Source organism: Hibiscus syriacus, unplaced genomic scaffold (assembly GCF_006381635.1).
Source record: "Hibiscus syriacus cultivar Baekdansim isolate YM2019G1 unplaced genomic scaffold, ASM638163v2 tig00112044_pilon, whole genome shotgun sequence".
Classification (NCBI taxonomy): Eukaryota; Viridiplantae; Streptophyta; class Magnoliopsida; order Malvales; family Malvaceae; genus Hibiscus; species Hibiscus syriacus.
In genome coordinates this window covers 946,121-968,448 of record NW_024063242.1, presented here as the reverse complement: position 1 = coordinate 968,448, position 22,328 = coordinate 946,121, and the positions used below count along the sequence as shown (strand labels likewise).

Genomic DNA, 22,328 nt, shown 5'->3' with positions numbered 1-22,328 from the left:
TTATACTATTCATTCATTTTATTTTAACCACCAAATTCTAAGACTTTATAATTTAGTCACTAACCCGGTATTGAGGATGTTACAACTCTCCCCCTTAAGAAAATTCATCCTAGAATTTTCATTATGCAAAGAGGTAGGGGTACTTAATCCTCATGTCCTCTTCACGTTCCCATGTTGCTTCCTCTACTTTGTTATTTCTCCACGAGACTTTAACCAATGGAATAGTCTTGTTCCTTAGTTGCTTGACTTCGTGAGCTAATATTTGAACAGGTTCTTCCTCATAAGTTAAATCTGGTCGAACTTCAATTTCTTCAGTAGTCACAATGTGGGATGGATCAGATCGATATTTCCTAAGCATTGAGACATGAAAGACATTGTGTATCTTTTCCATTTCAGGTGGCAAAATTAGCTGATATGTTATTGGTCCTACTCTCTTAGTAATCTCGTAAGGTCCAATGAATCGAGGACTTAACTTTCCTTTCCATCCAAACCTCAATACTTTCTTCCACAGAGATACTTTCAAGAACACTTTATCTCCGACTTGAAATTCAATCTCTTTCCTTTTTAAATCAGCATACGATTTCTGTCTATCAGCTGAAGCTTTCAGATTATTTTGAATTACTTGAACTTTTTCTTCCGTATTCTGAATCAATTCAGGACCAATAACTTCTCGATCTTTAAGTTCATACCAGTTCAAGGGCGTACGACATCTTCTTCCGTATAGAGCTTTATAGGGAGCCATTTTGATGCTTGACTGATAACTATTATTGTACGCAAATTCAGTAAGTGGTAAATACCTTTCCCATGATCCTTTGAATTCAATGACACAAGCTCTTAGCATATCCTCCAGAATTTGAATAGTTCGCTCGGATTGACCATCGGTTTGAGGATGAAACGTTGTACTGAAGTTCAACCGAGTTCCCAATGCTCCATGTAATGACTTCCAAAACCGTGATGTGAATCTAGGATCTCGATTAGAAACTATGGAAATAGGTGCACCATGCAAACGTATAATCTCTCTAATATACAGTTCCACAATACTTATCCATGGAGAAATCAGTTAGTACCAGAATAAAATGGGCTGACTTAGTCAATCTATCTACGATCACCCAGATTAAATCCTTTTTGTTCGGAGTTAAAGGCAACCCCGTTACAAAATCCATCGTTATATTTTCCCATTTCCATTGAGGAATTGAAATTGGTTGTAACAATCCTGACGGAACCTGATGCTCAGCTTTGACTTGTTGACAAGTCAAACACTTTGATACAAATTTCGTAATGTCTTTCTTCATTCCCGGCCACCAATATCGACTCTTGAGATCCATATACATTTTGTTCCCTCCTAGATGCATTGTCAATGGACTACAATGAGCTTCCGTTAACAAATCATTCTTTAATTCATCATCATCCGGAATTACCAATCTTTCTCGATAATACAAGTTCTCATCAGACTTAATCTCATAATCCGTAACCTCTCCATTCCTTATCTGTTGTATCTTCTTTAAACACTTTCCATCTTTAGCTTGCAATTCTTTAATTCGATCTAGCCATGCTGGCTTGACAGGCAGTTCTGCACATATTGCACCATCTTCTCTTAACGATAATCTAGCATCAAGAGCTCACAAAGCTGCAAACGTTTTTCTACTCAAGGCATCAGCTACCACATTTGCCTTTCCGGGATGAAAATCAATCACAACATCATAATCCCTTGAGAAATTCCACCCATCTTCTTTGTCTTAAATTCAACTCTTTCTGAGTCATCAATTATTTTAAGCTCTTGTGATCTGTATACAAGTAGCACTTTTCACCATACAAGTAGTGACACCAGATCTTTAAATCAAACACTACTGCTGCCATCTCTAGGTCGTATGTTGGATAATTTTTCTCGTACGGTTTTAGTTATCTCGAAGCATAGGCCACCACTTTGCCTTCTTGCATTAATACGCATCACTATACACTATAAAGTTCTTGCCAGACTCAGGTTAACTAACACTGGAGCTTATGTAAGAATCTTCTTTAACTTTTCAAAACTCTCTTGACATTCTTGAGTCCAAAAAAATTTTACTTCCTTTTTCAATAGTTTAGTTAGGGGTAATGCTATGATCGCAAAGTTTTTAACGAACCTTCGATAATAACCAGCTAACCCCAGAAAACTTCTAACTTCTGATACATTATTTGGAACTTCCCACTCCAGAATAGCTTTAATCTTTTGGGGATCCACTCGAACTCCTTCTGCAAAAAATTACAAGTCCAAGGAATCACTTCATTTAACCAACATTCACATTTAGAAAATTTAGCATAACGCTTCTTGTCTCGTAAAATCTGTAAAACAATCTGTAAGTGTGAATTATGCTCTTCTTCTGACTTTGAATATATTAAAATATCATCAATAAACACCACATCAAACTGATCCAAATAAGGTTGAAATATCATGTTCATTAGATCCATAAAAGCAGCTGGTGCTTCGTAACTCCAAACGGCATCACGATAAACTCATAGTGACCATATCTTGTTCTAAACGCCGTTCTTGAAATGTCTTTCTCTTGAATCTTTAATTGATGATAACCCGAACGTAGATCAACTTTTGAGAACACTGAAGCTTCTTTTAATTGATCAAATAAATCGTCAATTCGGGGAAGTGGATACTTGTTCTTGATGGTCACTTTATTGAGCTGTCTGTAATCGATACAAAGACGCATTGATCCATCTTTCTTTTTAACAAATAGAACTGGAGCTCCCCAAAGTGATACACTTGGTCCAATAAACCCTTTGTCTAGTAACTCCTATAATTGAATCTTTAATTCTTGCAACTCTTTTGGAGCCATCCTGTATGGTGCCATTGCAATGGGCGCTGTTCCCGATATTATCTCAATATGGAATTCTACCTCTCTGTCCGGAGGTAAACCTGGCAACTCTGCAGGAAATACATCGGGAAATTCTCTGACTATAGGAATTCATTCAATCCCTTTCTCCTTGGTTCTAACATCCAACACATTAGCAATGAACCCTTGGCATCCTTGTAGCAATAACTTCTTCTCCGACATTACTGAAATTACATTTGCCAGTGGATTTCATCCTTCACTAAATACCACCACATCTACCCCTTCTGGACTTCTCAGCGTTACTCTTTTCAATCTACAATCGACATTAGCGTAATAACGATATAACCAATCCATTCCAGTATCACTTCCAATTCGTCGAAAGGTAATTTCATCAGATTAGCAGGGAATTCAATTCCTTGAATTCGTATGGGACATCCTCGACTCACCATATTTACCCGAGCACTGTGTACTAACGGATTCGTCACTATCACCTCATTGCTAGTAGTTTCTAACGGAATGTTCAATTATCACACTAACTTACTTGTAATATATGAATATGTAGACCTCGTATCAATCAATACAATAACACCTTTATCAAACAATAGAAAGGTACCTGTTATAATATCTGGGTCATTACAATCCTCATTGGTCTTGAGGTTGTACACTCGAGCAGTGGAGTGTATATCTCCTATTGAGCAGAGGATTTCGATTGGCTTCTTCCTCTGCCTCTACCTCTTCCTCTCTGGCCTGCAGAAATAGATCTCTCTGGTTGTGTAGATTCACTGGTTAACATTGGACAATCCCGAACAAAATGCCCAACTTCCCCACATCTAAAGCAGACTCCAGAAATCATCCGACATATCCCTGAATGATTCTTTCCACAATGTGGGCATTGTCTGGCTTGACTCTGATTAGATATCCCAGCTCCAGATCCCACTGACTGAGTTTGTCTACCTCTCATCTGATTTGATCCTCTAGCGGAGGATTCCATTGACTCTGATCTAACTTGGGGTTGAAAATCAGCATCTCTGGCCCTTTTTGATGGTGCAAAACTCGAAGAAGCACCCGTTCTTTTGACTGTCTGAGCTTTCGAATTTTCAAACCTCTCGTTCTGAGCTCTTTCCAGAGCCTTGGCACGGTTGACTACCTCTTGAAACGAGGATAAATTCAAGACAATTAACATTTCCTTCAACCGAGGACGTAACCCCTCTACAAACCACTCACAAATATCCTTCTCCGTAGGAACTAGCTCGACAGCAAAGCGGCTCAACTTATTGAATTCACACTCGTACTCATATACTGTGTGATTTCATTGCTTCAGATTCATGAACTTTTGCTTCATTTGACGAACAAATTGATTTCCGATGTACTTATGCTTGAATTCTTCTAAAAACAATGACCAAGTTACTTGGGCATTAGACATCCTCAATGTAACATTGGTCTACCAGATCCTTGCTTGTCCTCTCAACAAGGAAATTACTCCATCCAACTTCTCAGTATCGGAACAATGAAGTCCCGTAAGTATAACCTTCACGTCATTAAGCCAAAGGTCCACAGTAACAGGACCTTCATCGGCTTCCCCTCTAAACTCTGGAGCTCCTAATCCCTTCAACTCTTTCGCAACATTCATTTTTGGTGTTGAGGTAACAAGAGGTTGGAAACGCGTTAATATCGCGTCTAACGTTCTAAAGAATATGTCTTGATCATTTACAGGCATTCCAGAAGATGTATGTTCTTCACTCTGCCTGGCCAGGGCAGGTGAATTACTGCTTTCAGCGGGTCTATCATCTCCCGCTTCATTCCTAGAACTACCTCGTCCGGACATCTATAAAAATACAACCATATAGTTCTATTAGCAAAACAACATACTTACTATTCCATCAGATCAGATGTTTCCACTATTTTGTTGGTATGTATACATTATCAGACACTCTAGACTCCGATTTATGCCGAGAATCGACTAAACTGTAGCTCTGATACCATTAAATGTAACACCCCTAATTCATATTCCAAGATTTCATTTAAGAACTTCAAATCTTAAATCTCTCCTAACTCCATCATCCTTTGATGTTAAGATAACTTAAGCTTTCCTTAAGCTTAGTTATCATCTAATAATCAAAAACCAATCTTAAATTTAACAAGAAACTCAATAATTAGAAATCTTACCTTTACTTTGATTCACACGCACAAGGAAGAAAGAAGAAGAAGAGAACTCTGGAAGCCTTGGGTGTTTTCTCCCCTTCCACCCACGTGTATCTTTATATATATATACTTATCCTTTCTTTAATTATTTTTCCTTGCAATTACTCTATTGTCCTTCCATTCCTTATTCCTTTCAATTCCATCCTACACAATAATTTACATGTAAATCTTTATACTATTCATTCATTTTATTTTAACCACCAAATTCTGAGACTTTATAATTTAGTCATTAACCAGGTATTGAGGATGTTACATTGTTAGTTCCCATGTGTTGGTCTTCTTTCTCTTTGAAACACGAACCATCCACTTACAACCGTTATCACGTTAGACACAATAACAGACATATTTTTCGATGGTCGATCGGTCGACTCTAGACTAAACTGAATTACGAATATTATAATTCTTAATTGCCATCATTGCTTATTCTTTAGGTATGAAATCTATTCCACTATATAAATCACCATCAGTAACTGATGAATGCCTCTCATAGTCTTTAAGATGAGGCATATCAGGAAATTATGGTACGTACATCGCATCATAGTCAGCTTTATACATGTGTGTTGGAGGTTCGTATTGTACCATATTTGTAGGAACTTCATCTGCATCGTCATTAGAGTCCATGTTGAATTGCGGTGACTCTGGTTCAAGGAATAGTCCAATTTCAGCATTATCTGCTCCTGGCTCACGAAGAGGTTCTTCTAGAGGAGATGAAGGTTCTGTTGTGATTCTGATGTTTAGTTCAAAAAAGTTCGCAGATGAAGGTCTTTCTTTGGAACTTGAAGGGATGTCACCATATGGGTTATGAATTAAGTGTTATGTGGAAGACATTGTCATATCGAGGTCAAAGGTGTTGACAGATGAATATTTCCCCTAGAACTGGAAGACATCTTTATATTGAGGTCAGAAAAAGTGGCAGATGAATGTTTTTCCCTAGAACTTGATGATATGCTAACAGGGGGTGGGTTAGCCATTAATGACGTGAAATCGTTACAAATTGTTTGAGTTGGACAGTCAAACTTGATCAACTGGTTCAGGCAATCCATAGTGGGAGGAAATGACATACCCCAAACTAGATGCACATAAACAAAAGTGGCATACATTTATGTAATAGAGTTCGAATTTTGACTGAAAGCATCAACCATCATAGTAACATCGTCATCATTTGAGAGATTGAACGATGTATATGTTAATGGAAAATTTTCAATAAAAAATTTGTACTAAAGTGTAGTCAGTTTTCTACTATTTCCAACACAAGAATTCCTTGAGATTTTTGTGATTAAATCGTGAAGAGTGATGTTTCTCCTAAGGATAGAAGGATATAATGATCTAATCGGAAAACAACCTCATATTCATCTTCCCCAATTTCTCCATCATAGTAAACAACAGCTGAAATATGAGCCATTTTCTTAGTTTGAGAGTTTCAAAGTTTTAAAATTTACACGTTTGAGAGTTTGAGATTTCAAAGATACAGAGTTTTAAGATTGAAGAGTTTAAGATATTAAGGGTCAGAGAACAATTCATGTCAATTATGTGAAATGGTAGACTCTCTGAATATAATAATGGAACACACGCCTTTCATTTCGAATGGGATGGAACACTATGACATGGTAGAGATTCTCTGAATAATAATGGAAAATGCTTCCCCTCGAATGCACCTTTCATTTTGGATGGGATGGGACACTATGACATGACATAGATTCTCTAAACAATAATGGAAAACGATTTCCATCGAACGCACCTTTCGTTTCGAATGGGCTAAATAACAATGGAAAATGCTTCCCCTAGAACGCGCCTTTCATTTTGGAAGGGATGGAACACTATGACATGGCAGAGATTCTCTAAATAATAATGGAAAACTCTTCCCCTTGAACGCGCCTTTCATTTTGGATAGGATGAAACACTATGACATAGAAAAGATTCTCTATATAATAATGGAAAATGCTTCCCCTGGAATGTGCCTTTCATTTTGGATGGGATGAAACACTATGACATAGCAGTGATTCTCTTAATAATAATGGAAAATGCTTCCCCTGGAACGCGCCTTTAATTTCAGATGGGATGGAACACTATGACATAGCATAGATTCTCTGAATAATAATGGAAAACGCTTCCCCTGGAATGCACCTTTCATTTTGGATGGGATGAAACACTATGACATGGCAGAGGTTCTCTAAATAATAATCGAAAACACTATGACATGACTGAGATTCTCTGAAAATGGGTAAAGCGCTTCCATTGAAACGCACCTTTCTTTTTCTTCAGATTTTATCTTATTCGGTGTCAGACACTATATATATATATGAGAGATGAAGCAAGTGGTCCTCAATACTTTGCCTTCCGTGTATCTTTTGTATTATGTTATCTATCATTTTCATAGTTTTCTACCTTGATCTTGCAAATTATTGGCTCTTATTTGCAGGAAGATGGATCATCAGCGGAGTCTATATCTGCTCTTGCTAAAGTTGACATCGTCAAGCTGCGAATGGAAGCTGCATACGAGACACTGCAGGTGAGCATCATTAATTATTTCATCCCAACCTTTCACGTGTTCTACTTTTGAAGTTCATGTTAGTGTTGGTTAAATATTTGTTTGGTTGTATCTGCAAAAATAGGATGCAGCTGGATTAACACAACTGAGTGCAACAGTGGAGGATGTTTAGATTTTATTTCCAGTGGAAATAAAAAAAATAGAATATGAAAATTCACTGAACTGTTCTTCACAGGTGTATGTTTGCTTTTCCCGATGATTATAAGAGTCTTGTCCCAAAGCTTCTCACTGAGACCATGGCTGCTCTAGGATCAAGTTTTGTTTCCCGCATCAACCTTGCTACTGGGGAGGTGGTTCCTGAAATGAAAGCACTTGCTAAGGGTAATAGTTAACTTTCATGATATTCCGTAAGTTATTATTTGCATTGGTTGATTGATCTATCCGATTTTAGCTGAAGGACAGCTCATGATTAATTTTTCCTTACACTCCTTGTTAATGGCTTCAGGTATACTAGACATTTTATCTGGAGATCTGCATAAGGGTAGTAAGATTCAGACTAAGCATCTAGAAGCTCTGATTGATTTACACAATATGACAGTAATCTTTGCAAGAAATATCCAGCACTTATTTTCAGAATCTGATCTCCGAGTCTTAATGGACACACTGAAGGCAGTGTACTTTCCATATGAATCATTTAAACAAAGGTTAGCCATTACAAAGATAATCAAAATGCAATGCTCCTCTTTTATTTTTTTTTCTTTCTTATTTCTACATCTATGTATTGTGTATTGTGTACCCAGCTTGTTTATATGAAACCAACAATTTATACTGTCTATGTTTTGTCACAATCCTTGTGATTTCTTCCTATTCAAGTTCCATTCGGGTTTAATTTTCCCCACTTCTGAGCAGGGGAAGATGTGGGCAACCATTTTATCATGTCTGTATCATTTCTAATTATTGCAGTTTTATGTCTTTTGTATTACAGCGCTTATTTTGGTATTCTCTGTTTTTGAGCGACCAAGTTAGATATGTTATAGGTATGGACACATGGAGCGGGCTATCCTTTCCTCTGAGATCGCTGGGGCGGATCTAAGGGGAGCTGTCTCACGTGGTGTGGGAGCCCAGGGTATTGAACTTAGTGAAACAGTTCGAAGAATGGAAGAATCTATTCCTCAAGTTATTTTACATCTTGAGGCAGCTGTGGAGAGGTGCATGAGCTTCACCGGTGGTTCAGAGGCAGATGAGTTGATTCTTGCACTTGACATAATGTTACAGTACATTTCTAGCCTCCAAATCACCCTCAAATCACTTAGAGCTGTCTGTGGAGTGGACCACAAGGACATTGGATTGGACAAGAAGGGGCTCAAAATTCAAGAAAAGCTGATTTGATCTCTAACGAAGAGGAGTGGTCGATTGTTCAAGGGGCCTTGCAGATACTTACAGTTGCAGTCTGTCTAACAAGCAGGTCTTCTGTCTTTGAAGCATCATTGAGAGCTACTCTGGCTAGATTGAGCACAATTTTTTCACTCTCAGCATTTGGTTTGAGTTTGGAGCAAAACCAGCTACAGGTCGCAAATGATGATGGAAACAGGGAGGAGCCACCATTGGGTGGAAGAGCTGCCTTGGATGTCGCAGCTGTGCGGCTCGTTGACGTTCCTGACAAGTCCAGGAAACTGCTTGACCTTTTAGATCAGGTATTTGAAAATAAAATCTAAACCTTCTTTGTTTTGTGTTCACATTTTCCATTTGACACTTTTGTTGTGCAGTCTAAAGATCCTCGATTCCATCCACTTCCACTTGCATCCCAAAGGGTATATGCATTTGCTGAATCAGTGAATGAGCTCGTGTACGACGTCCTCATATCGAAAGTGCGACAATATCTCAGTGATGTGTCTTGTGTGCCAATCTGGTCTGCAGCAGAGGAACAAAGCGCTTTTCATCTACCAACCTTCAGTGCATATCCTCAGTCCTACGTGACAAGTGTAGGTGAATATCTTCTTACTTTGCCTCAACAATTGGAACCACTTGCTGAGGGTATTTCTAACAGTGACGCCAATAATGATGAAGCTCAGTTCTTTGCAACAGAATGGATGTTCAAGGTAAGCGTTCTATCCCATTTAATATTTTTTTCAATTTTTTTTTTATTTCTTCAGTGACATTTCCATTATTATACATATTGGCTGTGTTGTTTTTGGGAAGGTCGCCGAAGGTGCCACCGCCTTGTACATGGAGCAGCTACGTGGGATCCAGTATATAACAGATCGTGGAGCACAACAGCTGTCGGTTGATATTGAGTATTTGAGTAGTGTGCTTTCTGCTCTCTCCATTCCAATTCCTCCGGTTCTTGCAACGTTTCAAACCTGCCTTGGAAGTCCTAGACATCAGTTAAAAGACCTGTTGAAGTCTGACAATGGAAATCAGCTTGATCTTCCTACTGCTAACCTTGTGTGTAAAATTCGGCGTCGGATTAGTAGATTTCGCACCACGTTGAAATTTGAAAATAACCCATTTTACGTTCCGTATTGCCTTTTTTTTTTAATTTTTACTAATGAAATGATTCCCGTTTGCACCTGTTTCTTGGTAAGTGGAATCTATGGTCATTTTCTTCTGTTCACAGAACAATTGTTCAATGGACGGAACTCTTGCAGTTGAATAATATTTGCTACATTTAGCGGTTTCCCCTACGGTAACCAATGAAACTAATAGACAAGGTCGCAGCGAAATTCTCTCATTTTTTAGATTTTGAATATAAATAAAGAAAAGATAATGGCTTTTCACGGACCAAATCAACTTTTTTTCAACCTTCATATTCAGTATTCAAACAACAAATCCATCACATTGTAAATTTGCAATCATACAAGAACATCACAAGAACAAAAGCAAGAAACCAAATAGCTCAGCCTAGCCATTTAATAGACTAAACAGAAGGGAGTAGTATTCAATTGCAAATCAACTCTTTTTCAACTTTCATATTCAGTATTTGAACAACAAATCCATCACATTGTAAATTTGTAATCATACAAGAACATCACAAGAACAAAAGCAAGAAACAAATAGCTCAGCCTAGCCATTAAATAGACTAAACAGAAGGGAGCAGTATTCAATTGCATGGGTTTTAGAGGCATAAGAAATGCGACAAATTTTACTTCTAGGTTCAAACCACGTATGGTTAAAGGCACCTTCACAAGTTATCTCAGATTTTCCCTGTACTATTCCACAACAGCAAGCCTTTTCAAATAATAATTGATAGAAAGCCACATAAGCATCCACGGAGGCAACCATAAGATAAAAATGCATAAATGTATGCCTATGTCAACTAAAGCATTGTGGTGAACTGAAATTTGATCTATTACCTCGAAGTCGGAAGATCATCTTTCTCAGCAGCTTGACTATGGATAAAAGAAATAAGAATGAAGCGGCGATAAATAAGACTCAAAACAATGTCCATAGATGCATGATATAAGTTTAGTCCAACCAAAATAAAAGGAGTTAAACAATAATATTGTTATACCTACCTCAACCCTTTTCTTCTCTAGTAATTTTGATGAAAGGGAGGAGTTGGTACAGTCCCAACAAAGCTGTGAGTTACCAAGAAAAAAGTTTCATCCATGATGACAAAATTTAGCACTACTCCAAAAGCACACGTTTATAAACTAGAAATAAAATAAGTGGTCTACCTCATTGGCTTTCAAAGCCAAAACATCTATTGTACAGAATGGCACTAATATCGGTGAACGGGACTTCTCGAGGACCTCCTGTTACTATGTCTACCAGGGGAACGGGGCCTGCTGCGATTATGATGCCTATCTCTGCCCCCATCTCTACCATTCTTGTACCTCCATTCCCTCTCTCCATCCCTATTACCTCTCCCATTCCTCTCTCGAGACCTTTCACGATCCAAATCACGTTCTCGGTATCTGTCTGAATCCTTGTCTCGATCCTGATATTTGTCCCTATCACCTGAATCACTTCTGCTCCTACTCTCGTATTCCTTCTCCCTCTGCTTTCTCCGTTCTTCAACTTCCTTTTCTCTAGCTAATCTTTCCTCTTCCCTCACTTTCTCCTTTGCTTCCTGAAAAGTTCATTCAGGTTCTTCATTCACAACAAAAGGGTAAATATACTGACACCCACAAAGCATTCTCCTCAGAAACAATTACCTTAGACTCGGCGATAAAATCCCGAACCATTCCATAACCAATATGTTGCTTTCCTGTAATATGGGACTGAGTCCTCTCAGCAGCATCATTAGCTACTAGAAAAGATCCACAAACCTCACATAGAGCCATTTTCTTCTCTTGTGCAAGCATCAATACTTTATCATTTTGAGGTTGTTGAGTCAAGACTGTCTTCTCAGCATTAAGTGCCTCCACCTAAACAAATATCACTGAAGGTCAAGCTTCAAAACCTGAAATGCCTATTGTGATAAATTTAAAAGCCAGAAGTGAAATGGAAAAAAATAAAAATATTAAAGAGGCAATCAGAATTTCCAAGGGGGTCAACTGCTGTCAGTCCAGGATGTGAAAACATTAAGAATAATACCTCAAACTAGTGGATCAATCACTAAAAGATGATGGAAAACCTTAACCGCACCTTTCTCATAAGTGCCTCAGCTTCATCCACCTTTCCAGATTCACCAAGGCTCTCCACTTGCTCCAGTAGATTTTTTAATTTTTCCTCTAAGACAGATAATTGTTCAGATTTTTCTGCAGATAGTGGAGCAGGTGGTGCTGGTTCTACCTCTTGAGCAAGGCGTTCCCGTCCACGCCTAACTCTTCTGTCAAGGTCCATCACCTAGACAGTGTAGGCATGTTATGTTATATATGAATATTAAGTGTTGTCACAGGAAAACAAAAGGGATATTAAGTTAAAAAGTGAGGACAATGGAACTCACCAATTTCTCACAAAACTTAGCCAGTTCAGCTTCAAATTTCGGCACATATGCATCGTGTCTGGAGGACTTTTCAAAACTAAAGTCACAAATATCAAACACCAGCTTAAAATACGAATCACACATGAAAAATGTACATTGATCAGAAAAAAACAGAACTGGTCCAGACAACTCAACCTCCAAAGTTAGTGGCTGCAAAATAGCTAGTAGACAAGTTATTTTTGTAAACAATGCAAGATACCGCGTGCAACTTACAAGGGAAAAATATCAAGCAGCAATTTAGCATAAGGGAACCAGATATGAAAGCAGTAGCAATGATATAACTTAAACCATGGAGCTCTTTATATCACAATTTTTTCCAGCACATACGTGGTAAGATAGCTGTAAGTGTGAGGCAGGTTTCTTTAAAAAGCATAATGCACCCAAAATATACTTACTAAAAAGTGAATTACCGTAACTTTTTCTCAGCTGATATTTTTTCTTTCTCAGCTGATACTACCATATATTACCTGCCACCCCAAAGATTAAAGTGCTTTGGTTAATTTTACTTCATTCTAGTAACAATACCATCTCATCCTTTAACATATCAGATGAGACAAGAACAAGTTCTCAGAAGGCAAAGTATATCTGAAAATTGTTTCAAAGGGGCAGTGGTTTGAGACGGGTCAAAGGGAAAAGATATAGAAAAATTTACTCTCCTGTGTGCGTCAGTCACCCATTTAGATTTCCAGGAATGATACCATTAATAATATAGGAAGAGAGGTAATGTTATATCCATAATGTCACTATGATTCAAACAGATATAAAAGTAGACATGCAATTTTAAACAAGTAAATGATCCCAGTATAAAAAAGCCCCCATTATCTCTGATGGTGCTGATCGTGATGGCAATAACGATAACCGTGGATACTAGTAGGAGGGAAATCAGAAAGCAAGGTTGGAGTTCTTACCTACTTGGGAATCCATGGACCAAGATCTGCTTCTGATTTTAGTAGACCCCATTACCGAGATATGGGAAATCAGTCTCCCTTGAGCTTTCCGCTATCAACTTAAGCGTTACTCGGACAGAGCGCTTACTGAATCTTAGTTCGACGACATTCAATCCATGCTGGCGACACACTTGAGCTTTCCTCATATGATGCCCCACCAACAATTGAGTTTAGCAGGGCCCTTCTCATTTGGCATCTAGAAAGAAGTCTCTCGCACGTTGCCTCACTCCGTTCTTTCTCTTTTCGGTTTCCTCGTACAATCGGACTCTATGGCAGACTACGACTCAATGGATGACTAAACGGATGCGCGAGCTTTAGAATCATCGAATGCGCGAGGGTGGAAGCAAACTGCCTTTACCTTTACTCTCGCCTTAGCTCGAGGTCCCAAAGGCACTAAACCAGGGGGATCGGAAAACGTGAGCGTAGGTAATTTAATTAATGCTTTAGGTAACGTTAGTGTTCTCAACCCCGAGGTAGCTAGCGAAAGGAAAGCCCGTTCTAATTCTAAGTCGGGAAAAGTGATTGTACCACAGGATCTGAAGGAGTGTTACCTCAAGGGTGGGATTCCTTAACAGGTCCGAGTTGAGGCTAAAGGTTGTTCGACAACAATAGCATCGGGATAAGAAAGCTAATCAAAGAAAGACAATCTGAGTTGGAGGGAACACTATAAATCAATTTAGCCAAGGGGTTATCTATATGTAATTTAGCCTCTGAATTCATCTTCAACAGAAATCGCACTAGGGCACTAAAGCTGAGATGTTGTAAGGTGGGTTGTCCGAGTATGGTGTGAGGCCCGAAGGTCTCGACGGAAGGAAAGAGAGACCGAAAATGCATTCTCCACATATGGTTTCTCCAGGATCTTTTAGACCTGGTTTGATAAAGCTAGGGGTCTGTTGGGAGTTCTTCGAAACTAGGTTTGTCAGCGAAAGACTGACCCTCTCACTCAATATGCTACCTATGAACAAGGAAAATCACTCAATATGCCACCTATTCCCCTAGTTTGTCACTATAAATATGCTACCAACTCGCAAGGTTCGTCAGATTAAGATGCATCATTTTTCACAGAAATCCTATTCTTTTGCCAGGTTTCGAATAGAGTTTGTCCAGAACCAATATGAAAGTACTGCTTCTTCAAAAGCAAGTGTAAGAGTTCGATAAAACAAAGCCAGGCTGAGAAGAAAAAAGCTCTACATCAAGGATCGGGCAGTTTATCGAGGTTACGAAGTAACTCAACTTCAAGGTCTGGAAGAGGCTCAACTTCAAGGAATAGGGTGTGAAATAGCTCGAGCGATAGCGAGAGGAATCCTAGATTGGTAAGCTAGAGCTCCTGGAATGCGAGCAGGCAAGGAAGCTGAGGTTGGAATGCAAAGTTCCTTCAGACCTATTTAAATGAAAACCAGGATCCAATTAATCTAGTTTTCCAGGCTGAAAAGGAGTCCAGGTACCGTAAGATTTGAGTTTCATTACCTTGGATCAACGATGGGTTCTTCTATAGGGTACTACGTTTCCTTATCTTCCAGCTCAAGGTCTGAAAGTCTCGACTGTAAGCGAGAGGTCTACTTTAGCTCAAGCAACGGAAGAGGTACTGAATGAAGCTACGTGCGAGGGTGCGAGGTATCTAGACCTAAGTCCGAGGTTAACAAATAGAACACAATCCGAGTTTGGGGTCTGAACGAGCGAGAGGATGTGAATCAAGAAGGATAGCTCCAGAGAAAGGTATCGACTTCAAGGATAGGGATTGGAAAAGCAACTGACTCGACCATCAGGAGAGTAAAACAAATAGAGCTCGACCACATCGTACGAGGATCGAAAAGCTTCTGAAGTTCCCATAGTCGAGTGAGTAACAAGATTCATTGTCGTCGAAAGCCATATAGGAAAGCCCAAGCGAAAGCGTTCGAGAGGGAGGCTTCATCTATCTATATATTGTAGAATAACACACACAACTCCAGCGAGTGCACTCGTAGGGTACTTCCCCGTCGCTGGGGAGGCTATGATGTGAGAAATAGGGGAATCTTGGATATTGGATAGCTGACGAGTATGCTTTCTTTCTCCCATGTCTTACGTTGGTCAACAACCAGCAAAAGTAAACGTTTTTCACTACTCGTACAATGAGAAGTCTCTCTTTTTTTTGGGGGGAGCGGAGAATGAAAAGAATGAAAGAAAAATGAAATTGTTTTCCACGATATTTATGAAATTCAAAAATTTTATTCTGATGCTTTTTGTTGTTCTCGTGTTGAACCCTTGTTTTCGGTGTACAATCTCCATTTTTCTTTTTGGCCTCATATCCATCTTTCTATCAAAAACCCAAATGCAAATAACATTGCGTTTGCGGCGGATGTGATGGGAAATTCTTCTTCATGGAAGGGCCCTCTGGAATCCATTTCAGGATCCAGCTCCAGCTCCAACTGGACTTCCATTTGGGGAGGGACTACCCGCGACACAAGTCTTGAACAACTTTCGCGTGCAAAATGCACACGTGGAAGCGAAGCTGTTCTCGAGGATAACCTCGAAAATCTATTAATTGATAGATTACCCCCCAACTTAACCACGGAGAGTACACATCCTTAGTGCAAGCTCATCTCGAATAGGCTATCAATGTTCGCCACTATCAAAGTGCTCTCTCCACCGAGGTTTCTGAACTGACTATCCTAGAGTTAAAAGCGACTCTACAAGGCCTACTTTTTAATCTTCTGCTCAGCGAACCGGAGGGTCGCTTAGTCCAAATTTTAAGGGATTCATTTTTCCCGAAGGGCCATAAGAAGGGAGGCATTGGAATATGTTGAACTTCGAATGGATAGTCTCCATTTAAATTTGGAAACGGCGAACTCTCCTTTCTTGAAAGGTTAGCTCGAGCAGATTCTTCGCTACTGGGTTACTCTTTTACAAGCGCGCGATCGACACTCCCAATTTTATCAATTGTTCGTATTGCATTTTCGTGGATAAGTTAAGAAAGAAAATTTCCTTGGGTTGAAAAAAGTTTGTTTGTTCATGTCGATCCCTGCTTTAGCCTCTGATTTGATGGTTATTGTGGTCCATTTTCCCATGTAGTTCGTCAGTAATACAAACGATTCTCTTTACAAAGTAATAGAGAGATCATTTTCTAGTTAGAATCAATGCAATGAAAGAACCATCCCTTCTTATTTGTTTGTCCTGTCAGATAGAAAGATAATTAGACCCCAACACTTCTTTATCACTTTAAGAGATGAGGGTGAAAGGGGGTTTACATACAATCGAGGCAAAGTGGTTTATGATTGAATCTCAGAGGCATTCTTATCATTTGGTAGATCCAAGTCCATGGCCAATTTCGGGTTCACTCGGAGCTTTGGCAACCACCGTAGGAGGTGTGATGTACATGCACTCATTTCAAGGGGGTGCAAATCTTCTCATATTGGGCCTCATATTTATCCTATATACCATGTTCGTATGGTGGCGCGATGTTCTACGTGAATCCACGTTGGAAGGACATCATACCAAAATCATACAATTAGGACTTCGATATGGTTTTATTATGTTTATCATATATGAGGTTATGTTCTTTTTTGCTTTTTTTGGGCTTCTTCTCATTCTTCTTTGGCACCTACGGTAGAGATTGGAGGTATTTGTCCCCCAAAAGGAATTGGGGTTCTAGATCCTTGGGAAATCCCTTTTCTTAATACCCCTATTCTCCTTTCAGCCGAAGCTGTCGTAACTTGGGCTCATCATGCTATACTCGCGGGGAAGGAAAAACGAGCAGTTTATGCTTTAGTCGCTACCGTTTTTCTGGCTCTAGTATTCACTGGATTTCAAGGAATGGAATATTATCAAGCACATTTCACTATTTCGGATAGTATTTATGGTTCTACCTTTTTCTTAGCAACTAGCTTTCGTGGTTTTCATGTGATTATAGGTACTCTTTTCTTGATCATACGTGGTATTCGCCAATATCTTGGTCATCTGACTAAAGAGCATCACGTTGGCTTTGAAGCAGCTGCATGGTATTGGCATTTCGTAGATGTGGTTCGGTTATTTCCATTTGTTTCTATCTATTGGTGGGGAGGTATATAAAGGAACGAAACGGTGAATTAAAAAATGAAAGCTAGAAGACAAACAGAATCGGTCTTTTCCAAAGAATCATTGTTGCTTTCCCACTCCCTTTATTTATCATATACAAAAAAGTATCTTCCACTTTCCTACCAAATCTCTTTTTATTCTACCACATAAATGAAGGGATCGAAGAGATTATGACAGATCATGTTCACCAAGAAATGACCCGAAATTTGATCTTGGTCTATTTGAGATTGTTCTTTTTAATTGTAATCAAAGATGTTTTCTTGTCCCTCGTTTCTTTTATGAATAAATTGAACCTAATGGATTGGATTTAAACTCCGAGTGACTGCCCCGGCGGGGTTTCTCTGACGCAGAGGGCCCTGAGAAGCGCAACATTCTAGTAACGGATCATTTAGTAGGTGAAGGGGCATAGCGGACCCGGTCTCCCTTGAAAATTGTTTAGCTTCTTATGTATGCCTTGATGAGTGGGAGAGATAGCCGAATTCGGTTGTTCTCATTCCTTCCCCTCCATCACATCCTCCAGTAACTCCGCCCCTCTTTCCATCCATTAAAGAAAAACGGATATGCGACATGAAAGATATTATTCTATCTACTAGACAACAGCTGATATGTGATTTCTCAACCTTCCTTTCCTAACAGTTGATCTGTGACCTTCATTCACTAGATGTAAAGCAACCTTCCAAATAGGGAAACCCACTAACCCGTTTTCCCCCTCACCCCGCAATGCGGGGGGCCTCGCTGTCGCCTTTGGCTTGAGCGACTTTTTTTCTCGGGAACAGATAGCCCTATCGTGTTTTTTAAGAAAACTGGGATGCAACTGCGATCTGGCTCTTTTGCAGTCTTTTGCTTGTAAAGAACTCCCCACTTGGATGGAATGGTCTAGTCGGAACTAATTTGTAGGATGGATGCACCGGAGATGGCAGTAACATATTCCTAAAGATGACCGTAGGAGTCGAAGTCTAGCTAACGAGAGTCTAGAATCGGTCTAAATTGAACCTGGAATACAAGACATGCTACTCTCAACAAAGAAATGCAACTAGAGGGATCCGACCATCAATGTCCGTTCCGCAGGACCTATGGATAAAATTACTCAATACTCTGTTGCTACTGCTATTACTACTGATGAGTTCCTACTGAAGGAATTATGTATTTATTCACTAGTCATCTCGTATCAAAGTTGAATGGTCACTTGCTTCGCGAGACAATTTCAGTCTAAGCTGGAGACTGTCTCGGTCCCTTTGGCAAAGCTCTTTGGGTCGACAGTTTCTCAATCAACTAGATGAAGCATTTGAACAAAGGCAAAGCGAATCCAATCCCCTTAATATACACAATTTTTACTGATGACCATGTGGTGCAGACTCTATTTGAATGAGTATTCTTGTTACCCTAGTTGAATTACACTCAATCCTTCATCTTACTGACCTGTGCATATTCACTCAACCCAAGGAAGGAGATGACTTTGATTACCCGTTCCGCATCTGGATGACTGAATTTCATGCTTCAAAGCAGAGTTGAAACCCTAGCACTGAACCCTAGAAGTGAACTACTAGAATTAAAAATAAGCTAATGAGTCTGCTGCACTGCACACTTTCTATATCCGTACCTCATGCCCCCAATCATTCGACTGATAGTTCCAATCCATGTACTGTGCCTCTGAACTTTGACTCCTGACTTGACTTCGGAATGAGATGAGGGAAAGAATCCATATCTATTTTAGACAGCTGAAAATGCATGACTCAAGTCATTTTCCATCGCCTTGACGGTGCCTTGCCTTATAGGTTCATTGAACTACTTTCATTCCCGAAGATCACTGAACTACCTTAGAGATTCACTCACTTGAAGCGGCTTCAAGTTATCATCAAATAAATACATGGGTTTTTCATAGCTACTTTTTTTTGCCGTACAGAACGAGTTCCGTCCCTTTCGACATATGCCCTACCTCCTTCATGTTCCCGAGGTCAATTAAAGGATTCATTCACCCTACCTATCGAGAAAGACACAAGTGGTAGTCTCATTACTAATGCCACTGGTAGGCGATCGGTTTAATTCTAGATCATCTACGCCTCTGGTCCTTAAGAGTCTTTTAAACACTACGATCTTTGATTAAAAAAAAAGAGAGATGCTTCCAAAAAAAAGTTTGATTTCATTGTTTTTATCAAGGTCCGTTGTTATGAATGGAAGAATTGATTCATAATTGGATGCCCTATCTTCCTTCCACTTCTTTTGAGTGAGGACATATCCTAATGAATTAGACGACCTCGGAAGGAACCATTAGAGGAAAAAGGTGGTCGACGATCAGGGCTTTTTTTAAAGAGGGGAGGGGAGAACCATTTTGATTGGAGCCATGGACCTTGAGTCTTTTTGCTCTTTCTTCAAGGCATCTAGGAGAAATCTTTCACTGTAGCACTTGTGCTATAGACCGGCTTAGGTCGAGAATGGAGTCTTTCCCCTGTATCCCAGTGCCTCGACTAGTGCTTTTCCTTAAGTGGTGGATATTTTTTAGGCTTTTAGTCATATTTATTCCCCTCTTTGAGTGTGCTAGTAATAAGTTGGGAAAGTCAAATCACGAGGAAAAACTAGTTTGAAAGTAGTCCTCCTTGAAGTTCCTTTTAATTAAATATGGTAAGGATTAAGAAATGCAATATCTGAATCTCTTACATCTCGCCTAGTACCTTTTTGAATCGAGGGGGCGAAAGCTTAAAATCAAGTAGGATTGAGGTTCAGTTGGTTGGATAAAGGTTGGAGTTCTCAGAGCATCATCTCGAAAAATTTCCTTTCCTGGAATTTCTTTTTAAGTCTCTTTTCTTTCTTCTTCTATATCTGCTTTCTCTCCACTTTAGGCAAGTCCTAAGCTTTTCCTTTCCATTTCTTCCCCCCTTCCCCCCGTCTCCTTACCGCCCTACTCGTAACTTGATTTTAACCATATCCCGTTTAGGGCTCTCTAGTTTAAATGCTCGAAATGAGTGATATTCACTCGAAACCTAGAGATTCAAACAAGAACAGGTCAACCAAAAGCATATTGCCGAGTCCCCCTATTGAGTCGTGGGGTCTTGCTTAGGTATGCCTCGGGAATTGGACCTCTGGTTTTTGGTAGTTCTTACCTTTAAATATAAAAAAGGTTGCACCTTTTGATCAGGTTGCAATTACTTGGTATAAAAAAAAACCCATTATCTCTAATGGTGTTGATCGTGATGGAAATAACGGTAACCGTGGATACTAGTAGGAGGGAAATCAAAAAGCAAGGTTTCAAGAGCTAATCACCAATGGTATGGAACACAATCAATTACCTCTATATTTACTTCCTCAATTTGAATTATTGTGACTAATACCTCTCCATTTTCCGTAGAATACATAATCTTTTTTTTTCATTTCCCCTTGGAAAATAAAATTGAACTCCAAAAGCATTTCTTTGTAAGAAAATTATAGGTTTAGAAAGGATCCAATACAAAACATCCTTCCCCCCTGCCAATAACTTCCTATGATGATGAGAGTTCAATTATCTCTTCATAACCCTTGTAAATATCTGATCGGAATGTTTAGATTAGTTACCTCAAAAAGAAAAACCAGCAACACCTTAGCATACCGCGTGTAATGCATAATTAAGTTCCATCCTACATGGACATATGAAGAAGCTAACTTAATAAGGAAAACACAAGATCAATAACATTCTTCATAAAAGTTGATTAAAAGTTTACTATTAATCAATCACCAAGGCTATGCAAGGTTATGCAAGGTTAAAAAAACAAACAGAATAATCACAGGCATTTAAACAGCTATCTGTGATGCATTTGGACAAAATGGAAATCGCACAGCATAAACATCCAAAAAGAATGCTCATTGAATCCCACCTTTCTTTCAACTTTTGATCATGAACTCTAGGGCATGGTCCTGATGCACCAAAACAGAACACCATAAAACAGTCATTAAACTTTCAGATTCTCTTAACACAGCCCAGTAACCACTACTAAGATAAAAAGCAGCTAAAGGAAATTTAGAAAAACCTAACAGTCTCAGAAACTATAAGAAACAGAATCATCGAATATAGTAAAACGTTCTCAGATTATGTAATAAATTATTACAGGAATCAAGCAGCAACAGGAAATTCAAAATTTAAAACGCACCGAGATCACTGCGAGTGTTGACGAAGAGGTCGTGAGGACAAAAGCGAACCATATAAAATGCACAAACCTCTTTACCATCCCATCGAAGTTCCTTGTGTCCCTTTTTCTCTTCCTCAGTTAAATTACGAGCTATAATTTTTTTTCAAAAAAGAAAAAGGTTAGAAAATGAAATCCTATAAAACCCAATAAATTAAGCAAATATCAGGGCCAAATAGATACGAAATTTCCAAATACCCGTTCCCATGAGTTCGTCAAGCAGAGCTCGCTGTGCATCCATAACATAGATTTGAAATAGTGAGGGAGATTAAAAAACTTCCAGGATATTTCCGCAAATAGAATCCTACTAAATGCAGATCGAAGGGAAACAAATTTAGGGTTTTGCGGACGGAGAGGCGCAGTATATTATCTTTTTAGGCTAACTTTTAATCCTGGCTAAAACCCAAACAAGGGTAAATTACATATTTGGTAGCTAAACTTTACCCTCTCTCTTTTTTAGTCATCATACTTGATTTTTCTAATTTACTCACTAAATTTTATAATTTGAATTTTTTATCACTATTTTGTTAAATAATTAACGGAATTATGATATGATTGTATTTTAATCAATTGACTTAGTTTTAGTCTTAAATTTAATTTTTTTAAGAATTCAAAACAATGTTATTTTGATGTAAGTTGTCATGTCATAACGTCGTTAATTATATAATGTCAGAATGGCAAAAAAATCAATATAAAAAGTTAAGTGAGTAAATTGAAAAAATTGAAAGTACGATA

General features: G+C 38.9%; 2 protein-coding genes and 1 pseudogene across 7 annotated transcripts; 2 read left to right on the top strand and 1 right to left on the bottom strand.

Moving 5' to 3' along the window:
- Positions 1-7,384: 7,384 nt before the first annotated feature.
- On the top strand, positions 7,385-10,170 carry LOC120174284 (annotated as a pseudogene).
- A 571-nt stretch (positions 10,171-10,741) lies between these two features.
- Positions 10,742-21,957, bottom strand: LOC120174299 (luc7-like protein 3). Of its 6 annotated transcripts, XR_005521161.1 has the most exons (9): positions 21,792-21,951; positions 21,558-21,686; positions 21,285-21,324; positions 12,404-12,479; positions 12,103-12,303; positions 11,670-11,882; positions 11,190-11,584; positions 11,028-11,090; positions 10,742-10,901 (listed from the first exon to the last, which is right to left on the bottom strand). XR_005521161.1 is itself a non-coding variant. In XM_039181198.1 (8 exons), the coding sequence occupies exons 1-8, from the start codon at positions 21,832-21,834 to the stop codon at positions 11,234-11,236; spliced, it is 1,023 nt and encodes a 340-aa protein (XP_039037129.1). In that variant the 5' UTR covers positions 21,835-21,957; the 3' UTR covers positions 10,742-11,233. The 6 variants fall into 6 exon arrangements, 4 of the variants coding, with proteins under 4 accessions (XP_039037129.1, XP_039037128.1, XP_039037127.1 ...); XR_005521160.1 differs by having other exon boundaries at positions 11,028-11,584; positions 21,792-21,949; XM_039181198.1 differs by having other exon boundaries at positions 10,742-11,388; positions 11,419-11,584; positions 21,792-21,957.
- Positions 16,534-17,715, top strand: LOC120174301 (cytochrome c oxidase subunit 3). Its single transcript, XM_039181200.1, is given in 2 exon segments — positions 16,534-16,928; positions 16,931-17,715. Coding segments are annotated over 2 exon segments (840 nt in total). The 5' UTR covers positions 16,534-16,591; the 3' UTR covers positions 17,434-17,715.
- Positions 21,958-22,328: the final 371 nt, after the last annotated feature.

Excerpts from the sequence above, each read along its gene's own strand:
- LOC120174299 (XM_039181197.1), bottom strand. The coding sequence starts at position 21,834 with ATGGATGCACAGCGAGCTCTGCTTGACGAACTCATGGGAACGG. Across the intron at positions 21,325-21,557 it reads CAACACTCGCAGTGATCTCG|GACCATGCCCTAGAGTTCAT; the intron begins GTGCGTTTTAAA and ends TTGGTGCATCAG. Across the intron at positions 12,480-21,284 it reads GATCAAAAGTTGAAAGAAAG|TTTTGAAAAGTCCTCCAGAC; the intron begins GTGGGATTCAAT and ends TTGTGACTTTAG.